Raw genomic sequence first — 9,154 nt, forward strand, 5'->3', positions numbered from 1 at the left:
CACCTGCCTCCCTGAGTCATTGCCCAGAATCAGGGAGTGGGAGGTAGGGTGGGGCTTGGGAGGCTACGGTACCCCCACAGTGCTGTTCCCAGGTCAGTCACCCCACTCTGGCTAATAAAGGGATCAAAGGCAAAGTGTCTGCTACAACTTTTTCACTTCTCCACTTTCCAGGCCTCACCACCTTAACTCTGGGCTGTTAATGCTATCATGCTCACTTTCCTGAGGGAGACCCAATGACTCACTCACCAAAGCCGAGATTGGAATGGGTACATTGTAGGAAGAAAACTGGATCTGAGGTCAGAAGACTTAGGCTCAAAACTCACCTCTGCAATTGACAAGCTCTGTGGCCTTGGGCAAAATGGCTTAACCTCGCTGGGCCTGTGTCCTCCACTTTAGATTTGTGATCCCTCTTTACATCCACTGCTACACATAATCTTAGAGAGCTATCCTTCACACACACTCTCTAGTCTGATAAATAATGATGTAAACAATTCCTGCCTTGGGTGCTTAGCATGCAGAGGCAAGCTATTAAACCAGTTCTGTTCACCCTGGGGAACCATCATCTGCAAGGCAGAATGCAATGTCCCTTAAGGCTCTCCTGGAATCAAAATCTCTGAACAGTGAGAAACTTTCTGAAATCATCTCTAACCCAACCCTCTAATTTTGCAGGTAAGGCAAAAACCAGACCCAGAGAAGATGAGTGACTTGTCCAAGGTCACAAGGTAGCTGGGTCAGGACCTGCCTGCTGACTCCCACTTCCTCAAAGTTCTTTCCACTACAGCAAACCTCTCAGATTCCTCCATGAATATTTTAAGTGGGAGAATAATGACCTTCAGAATGTTTCCTTCCTGGTTTCATTGAGAGGAAGCTTCACTACTCTTGCTGTTTCATCAGGACACTGTGGAGGAGACAGCAAAGGTGACAGTTGAAGACAAAAACCATGACAAGCCTGTGTCTGGCAGGTGGCGTGAGGTTGGATTGTTTTTTCTTTGCCTGGACTTCGACTCCCTGAGGTCATTTTCACTGCATGGGAGGTGAAGCTTCTGTCTGGCAGACTCCTTTACAGGCTGGAGTGTGTGGGGCAGCCCAGTCTTACCAAACATTTAGAACCCATTCTACTAATCAACCTCAGCCAAGGATGCTGAAGGTTAAAAAGTAAGATATGTAGCCTCTGGTTGAAAACCCATAAAGCCAATGGCTCCAAACTCAGGCCGTGCCCAGGAGTTATTCTGCCCACTGCTCAACATATTTCCCTCGTGACATTTTTTTAAAAAAGCATCTATGACTAAGCAACACTGATATTCATTCACACACCAACACACCCAATCTCAGGAAGTTCAGGAAGGATGTAACACAATTAGGAAAGGTTTCCTCCAGAAGCTTTTGCTGGATATGGTCAATCCATTCGCCCCTGCTCTATTCAAAAGTTAGCATGAGCTAACATCAATTAAAACATTTTATTATCATTGTGGATGAACCTCCTACTCTCAAGGATCTCACCCTGTTTAAAACTTCTCAGATATTCTGCTCTCATTTTCTATGGGGCTTTAACTCATGCTGAAAAGGAAAAGAAAACTGTGTTTTGCATCGAGAGAGACTATGAAACACCAGATAGAGTCGGTTTAAAAAAAAAGGAAACCAAATATTTACCTATCAAGTTGACTAAGCTCTTTCTGACTTAACACTATGCATGTGAAAAGTGAATTATACTCAGAGATAAGTTAACCATTTATGTCCCAAAAAGAAAGAAAAATGTCAGTTACATATAACATCTGACCCATCAATGGCTCTCACTGGAATCAACTCAATATTTAAAAAACACAGGAGACCAACCTTATATTCCACAGGAAAAGGATTATTTTTATTAAGTATTTTAAAACGACTACTTAACATTTACTTATAGATAAAAATATTTACAATTTTACACCTTCAAGGAGGTTCCAAAATATAAACACTGTACCTCTCTCTAGAGAAAATTATTCTCTCTGAAAACAGAAATACATTCATGTTTCTCACTTGTTTTGATCAAGTAATTATACAAATAAACATCTGAAACATTTTACTTTTTAATATATTTATATATAATATATATTTATAACAGTTTTACAAATAAAGGCAATAACTTTATATCCCAAAAGAAGTTAAAACACAATCAGGCATAGTGCATTCAATAGCTGATGTGATCGTGGACAGACAATTCAGAAAACAATTACTCTGGACACAATTTTTTTTGGAAAACTAAGGAATATGCTTTTTTTTTTTTTTTTGCAGTTAAGACAGTTGCTGTAAGCCATCAGACAGGGGCACTATCACTGCAGGAACAATCTGGTCTAGGGTGGTCAGGCAGTTGAGGGGCTAAGACTGATTAGCAGGAATTTCAACCAAAAAAAATAAACTATGTTCAAATTTGCTCTTTTAAGGTAGCAATTCATGCCCTGACATGGTGGATGGTAACACACTCTTGTAACTTAAGCAGCTATTTTAAATTGGGACTCTCTGCTCTCCTGAACCTCGGACACCTGTGCAGCAGTTGCAATAGAGGACGAGAATCAGGTGCCAAAGACATCTCCTGGGATCCTCCTCACTGGATATTTGGCAGTTCAGGATGTCCAACTGGGCACATTTTAGTTCCTTAATTAGATAATTACCATATAAAGCTTAAGCAACAACTATGCTCTCTGTACTCATTCAAGGCCAACGTGTGGAGAGAAAGCTCTCTAAAGTCTCCCTGAAACACTCTGGGACATTGCCAGTGGGGGCTACTTTACAGCTTTTGGATGGGGACGAACAAACACCAGTGCTCAGACTGACTGCCCTTTGTGAGTCACACGGAAAATACTGGGAGATGGGTGGGGTGGAATAAGTCCGTCTCAAGCTGTGGGCCCTGTGGGGAGCTGTGCTTTGTCAAGTCCTCACATGAAAGTACCATATTCCAGTTCCCCAAAGAACAACGCAAAAAGTCCTCCCCTATAGCCCTCTCCTCAAACTGAAATTCGGGTAACTGAATGAGTACAAATCTGTTTGGAATAATTCAGCTGATTTTCTTTTCAATGGCTATTTTCGGGGTGGGTAAAATCTGGGAGGTTTTATTCAAACAAAATGATGCCAAACAAACCAAACCCTACATATGTTAACCTGAGTCCATCCTTCATGTTTTCTCTAAGCTTTCCGACTGCTGGAGCCAAATGAGGCTTCCATGTCCTATACTTATGCACATTAACCCATTCCATACACACACACACACACACACACACACATACATACACACAGATATACAAACACAAACACACACACACACACACACACACACACACACACACACACACACACACACACACACACACACACACACACACACACACACACACACAGCCTAATCTCCACACCTCCCTTTATCTGGATACACAAACTCAGTCTTGTTAGATTTTTTTTTTTAAGGGACAAAATAAAAGAGGGCAGAGGGCACACTAGGTTTAGTCTTTGGTTTCCAAGTTTAAAGGTGGAATCTGCTTCAGAGCCTGGAGCAGAGCCGAAGAGTCGATGGAGGAATGGGATGGCAATGGAGAAGGGAGTCTTTGGGGCATCAGCAAAGGAGGAGGGATCTTCTCTGGGTTCATGAAGCCAGTGAGAGCTGTCGCTGAAGCAGGGAGCCCAGGGTACAAGACTGGGACAGAGGTGGGATACCAGCACTTCTCCAACATGGGCAGATAGGCTGTTGCTGATGGTGGGATCAAATAAAAAGGTAGGCAGAAGGGAGGTTGGTGAGGGTGAGGGCCCAGAAAGGAAGATCCGATCAGATCGCTACTAAAATGGCTTTCCCTGTCAGACATATCTAGTCTGGTCTTTTTGGCAGGTGGGTCTTCAGATTCTTGCTTAATGGTGCTTACTCTTTCTCCCAGGGGATATTTACGTTCGTTATCATTTTTAAAATACTGCTGGTCGGTTTTAGAGTCACTTTTCTCCAACTCCCCTCCATAGCCACTGTCAGTGTCTGTGTCACTTCCACTCTGCTCACCGCTAGAATGGGCAAAAGTCCTTTGGATGACTGGGACACAGTTTTTCCCGTGCCCTTCGGTACCTTTGGTCAGGGAGCTGGGCTTCTCTTTGAAGTCCATCATTTTGGGAGTGGGATCACCAGGCTTGTGGACAACTCCACCCTGAAGGACCTCAGAGACCATTCGGTGGAGGTAACTGACCAATTGGGAAGATTTCACATCCCGACTACTTTCATGTTTTGCCAGGTACTGAAGCACCTCCCTGGCACACATTTGGAAACCAGAGCAGAACATCTCCTGGCCAGCATCAAGGTTTCTTGAGGATAGCTCACCTGGGAGAAACACAAAACGCAAGAAATTTTAGAAGGGTACCTACCCTAGGTCCATCCACCAAAAAGAAAGCAACTCAATTAATGAATAGAAGGGAACTCCCTAACATAAGGCAATGGGTCATGTAGAACAGTGGAAAGAATGATGGGTCTCAAGCCAAAGTACCTCAGTTTGAGTCCTAGATCTTCCCCTTATACCTTTGTGACCTTGGACAACTCACCTCCCCACTCCTGGAAAGTTTCCTTATCTGTAAAATGTGGAGGTCGGATTAAATGACCTCCCAGGCTTCTCTAGTTCCAAATATAAGATCCTAAGAATATTGGTTTCCCTATGGACAGTGATTGTTCAGTTTTTCATGAAATAAGAGGTTGGATATACTAACCCCAAGAAAACTTATTTTCAGTGGTTCATCTCAGAGCAAAAAAAATGCCTCTCTTTATCTGTAAATGTTGCATCTTGGAGCAATTGTCCTAAATCTTCACACTGTTCACCCCATGCCCCTTCCCAGCAGATAATAAAATATTTGTATCTCTAATTCAAACATGAAAAAACTGAAGGCAAATTTTTGTGATCTGTTCCAAATCCCATGGCTGACACCTTAGGATCATCATTAGATGAGCAGTAAAATTGACGATGGGAGAATGAGGTCATAATAGAGGAAGGAGAAAGATGTAAAAAATTGGCTTATCCACCTAAATATTATTACTTGGAAGGTACAAGGCTGGAAGAGCCTTTCCAACTACTCTCTGGAAATCAATGAAAATGGATGACTACACTTGGGTGCTCCGATAGATTTTCCAACTTCACCAATATGCCTAGCGGTTATTCAAGGAACAGCACGAAGGAATAGAAAATTGTTCTTGTACCACTGCCAGGCACAGGCTTATGCCACACATAGAGAATGAATAAATCAAGAGTGAGTGTATGCTACTGGTCCTCTCTCAAGGGACAGAGGGAATTGTGACTTGAAATTCTGAAGGACCCCCCCCCCCCCCCCCAAAGAATGACTGACTAAAAAGTGACTAAAGTATTTTCAAAATGATAGGGGGATGAAGCCAAGTAAGGGGGAAAAAAGCCATAAATTCCAGTGTGTACTAGGTAGTACTTTAGTATAAAAAACCCCCAGAACCCTAAGATAATAAAGCAAAAATGGGCATATAAATATTTCCCCATTAATCTGTATTCATGTCAGGTGACCTAATAGATTCTTAGATGAAAACCTGTCCTTTTAGGAAAGATAAAATGGCAGGACCCACACCAATGTGCGCAAGTAATTTGTCGCAGAGATGTTCTTACAACAATGCTGAAACTAAATCTCTCCTTGCGCTAAAACTGTTGAGAGCCAAGCAGGCGTGAGTCCTCACCAGCTTGCAAGCCACTCTGAAGAGACATAATCTTCTGCTGCTGCTGTTCAATCAGGTTGGTGAGTGCTTTCACATGCTTCAAGGTAAGTTCAAGAACCACTGCCTTCTCCAAGTGCCCCAAGGTCTGGAAAAAAAAAAAGGGCAGATTGGGTGAGCTCACTACTGTGGAGCTGGCTTAGCAATGAAAATGGGGAGGGGGGGAGTTAGCTGTTCTTTCCCTTCCCAAGTTACTTTTGGTCAGGTGGGCATTTCTGAATGTTTCTTCAGAAATGTACAGCCATAACTAAAAGATAAAAAAGGAGGTGACAGCTATGCTTGGAGGTATTTTGGGAGCAGTGACATGCCTCAAGAGAAAGCATTTGACAGATATGTTTCTCCAGCCCCGGCTGGTACCCTGACCTTAACTCCGGGGAATCCAGAGATAACGTTTCTCTGCAGTGGTGTCAAACCAGAGAGGGAGTTCTAACAGAAGGCAAGCCAAAACGGCTTTCCCCGGGAGATTTCCTTCCCTTTAAAAAACTTCCTGGTTTAAAACAAAACAAAAAACAACCAAAAACCCAATACTGGCTCCTTCCCTTCTCTCCTCTCCTCCTGCAATGCTGTAAACCTAGGAGTCTTATAGGCTTCCGTTCCAAACTGACAGAAGAATCTAAACAATGGGAAATTCACAGAAAATAGTGAAGAAGGCATCTTTACCACCTTGTGGGCTCCTTAGAGTAAACTGGGGAGCCATGGGCCAGCAAATAAAGTCAGTGAACTCTGGCAAACACCAAATTTCTAATACCCCAGGAGGAAAAAAAAGCCTCAATCTGCTGTCAAAAAGCTTTCGCAGAGCCCAAGGTGGAGTCTCCTTCACTTCCACCCTTTCGGAAGCGTTCTTTCCCAATCCCTCTGCTCTGGTGGAAGGGGCAGCTTCCATACCAGGTAGGATGCGGACGGAGGGGACCAGAGCCGCCAACCTGCTCCAGGGGGCGGCTTCGGAGCTGCAGTACCGAGCGGTACCTGAAGACGGCGGGTAAAACCACGCACCAGCCTCCTGCTCGCCCGCCGCCCTCCCCGGGGAGCAGAGTTTGGAGAGAGTCCAGGTTTTCACTTACAGTAAGTTTGAGATGTTCGGGTAAGAGGTCTTTTAGCTGGGCGATGCACTCGTTAATCCGATCACGTCTTTTCTTCTCGATCAGTCGGTGCGGCAATTTATAGGTCTCCTGAAAGGCAAAGGAGCCGGTGGCTGACCTGGGCAATGGGACAGTCAGGGGGTCCCCGAGAACGCAGTCTTGCTCTAAGGGCACTCGGGAGCAGGCGGGGAGACCCAGTAGAACCCCGGAAATACGGTCCCGGGCTGATGCGGTACTCAATCCTCTGGCTATCTACTCCTCTCTTCCTCCTACCGGAGCCGGGACAATACTTTTCATTGATACTCTAACGGTGGGCTCGGGGGAAGATTCTGAGCGGGGCGCGTGGGGGAGAGGGGAGATGGTGGCGGCAGAAGGAATGTTCTTACCTTGTTATCCTCGCTCCTCTTTAAGCCCCTTCTCGGTTTGTATACTTGGTACATGTGGGCAAAATCCATCCTGGAGAGAAAGCAAACAGGACTCAGAATGAACGAAGGAAAGAGGGGGAGACCCGGGTACCTTCCTTTCTCTTGGGCAACAGCTCAGGACGCGCCGGAGCTGAGCCAGAACTGAGGGGACGGAGGAGGTCAAGTCTGGGGCGAGCCGGGAGAAGATGAAATGAACAGACTTAAGGGGCAGCTGGGGAGGAGGCTGCCTGGGGACTCCGGGATCCCCGGGCTATCCCGTCTGGCCCGCACCCCGCACTCCCCGGGGGAGCGCGGCTGGCAGCGGGGCGCCGTGGCTCCCAACTTCCTTACCCTGCCATCTCGCTGGGCTCCAGCCCCGGCACTTTGCCCAGGCAGTCGGGGGGCGGCTGGGCGCTGGTGATCCTTTCCATGGCAAGGCAATGGCAAGAAAAACTTAATGCCCTGCTTGTCTGGAACTCGCAGATCCGGCGGCCGTGGGATCTGACCCCCTGCCTGAGTCGCAGAATCCCCAAGAAGTCTCTTTATTTCTCTCCCCCGGCTGCACTTAACCCGCTGGAGCCCGGGACGGGAGGATGCGCCGGGTTGCGGCTGGAGGTGCGAAGGAAGGGATGCTGGCGACTCAGCCTCAGCTAGATGCGCGCAGGAGTCCCCTCCTCGCCTCTGCCTCTCGGGTCTGTCTGCCCGCACAGACTGTCTTTCTGTTCTCCCTGCGACGTCTGGACCGTGCAAGCCAAGTGAATGAGCTGGTGGGGAGGGAGGGAGGGACAGGGGGAGGGAAAGAGAAGTGGGGGGGAGGGGAGGAGAGGGGAGGGGAGGGGGAACTGAGCCGAGGAGTAATTGGGAGGCTGCAGGCTGGGTTCAATGTGAGCGAGTGGGTGGATTGGAGCTACGTGTTCCACCCTGTGACTCCAGGCACGTCTGGTGGCTGCCGGGGAGGGAAGGAGCGACCTGCCCCCGCCCCCCTCCCCCTGCACCTCCCTCCCCGCCACCTTCCCCTCCTCTCCATCACATGAGGCTCACGTGTTGGACAACGCTTGGGCTGCTGAAAGGGAGCCCTCCCCCGACACACACATCCTCCTTTCCTCGCCCCCAGGCTGATCGCGCCCCCCCCACCTCTCTCCTCCCCCTTGCGCCCAGGGTCTGCGGTGGCTGCTTTCCCCAAAGGGAGGGGGGCGTCCTGGTCTCAGTCCACCTCTGGGGGTGGGGAGGGTTGTCCTAGCAGACTGACGGGGTGAGGGGGTTGGTCTGGCTTTGGCCGTGTGGGCGAACCTGCCCTAGGGAAATGAAGTAAGTTCCAGTCTCCGGGGAGGGATTGGGGGGTGGGGCGGGGATGGCCAGATCCGCCTGCCTGTGTCTGACTCAAGCTGGGAGAGGAATATCCCCTTTCTCCCAGCCAGCCTGCTTCCTCCCCCGCCCCCCGCTCTCTCACCCCCCTAACCCCCTCCTGGAGGAACCGGGCCGGGAGACAGAGGGAGGGAGATGGGGGGGGTGCGCCACCCTCCCTCCCTGCCCCAGGGGGCTTCGGTTTCTTTCCATCCCGCCTGCCCCCACCCCGAGTCCAGGAATTGCCCGGCGTGGGGAGGGGCTGAGGGGAGGGGCGGATGTCACCCCACTGGAACAGCTCAGCCGGGACTCGCATCACGGAACGGGCAGCGCTCCAGCCTCCAGGGCAGCCGAGGCCGCCGCCGCCGAGCACGCCGGCTGCACCTGATGGCATAGTGCGTCCCTCTCCGCCACTGCGCCCTGAGCCCTGGGGGCGCGCCCCTAGTCGCATCCCATCTCGTCCTACGATCCGATACCCAGCTGCCCGCGCTAGGCTCTGGGAGGACCGGGGAAGGAGGGGTATCCGCTAGCCCGCCCGCCCGCCAGCCTGCCTCCCCCCTTCCCGTGCAGCCGACGTTACACAACCGGGACTGCTCCCAGCA

The 9,154-nt window shown here is 49.0% G+C and overlaps 1 protein-coding gene across 1 annotated transcript; it reads right to left on the minus strand.

Moving 5' to 3' along the window:
- Nucleotides 1–1,834: 1,834 nt before the first annotated feature.
- Nucleotides 1,835–7,947, minus strand: BHLHE40 (basic helix-loop-helix family member e40). The gene is made up of 5 exons (XM_072598613.1): nucleotides 7,560–7,947; nucleotides 7,191–7,260; nucleotides 6,787–6,894; nucleotides 5,690–5,813; nucleotides 1,835–4,327 (listed from the first exon to the last, which is right to left on the minus strand). Exons 1-5 carry the CDS (start codon nucleotides 7,637–7,639, stop codon nucleotides 3,474–3,476), a joined length of 1,236 nt encoding a protein of 411 aa, XP_072454714.1. The 5' UTR covers nucleotides 7,640–7,947; the 3' UTR covers nucleotides 1,835–3,473.
- Between the last annotated feature and the right edge of the window lie 1,207 nt (nucleotides 7,948–9,154).

Source organism: Notamacropus eugenii, chromosome 3 (assembly GCF_028372415.1).
Source record: "Notamacropus eugenii isolate mMacEug1 chromosome 3, mMacEug1.pri_v2, whole genome shotgun sequence".
NCBI classification, from domain to species: domain Eukaryota; kingdom Metazoa; phylum Chordata; class Mammalia; order Diprotodontia; family Macropodidae; genus Notamacropus; species Notamacropus eugenii.

Bases quoted from the DNA above. Each gene is read 5' to 3' on its own strand.
- BHLHE40 (XM_072598613.1), bottom strand. From the start codon at position 7,639: ATGGAAAGGATCACCAGCGCCCAGCCGCCCCCCGACTGCCTGGGCAAA. The intron at 5,814-6,786 runs GTAAGTGAAAAC...TTTTTTTTCCAG, and splicing joins CCGAACATCTCAAACTTACT to ACCTTGGGGCACTTGGAGAA. The intron at 4,328-5,689 runs GTGAGGACTCAC...TGTTTCTCCCAG, and splicing joins TCAGAGTGGCTTGCAAGCTG to GTGAGCTATCCTCAAGAAAC.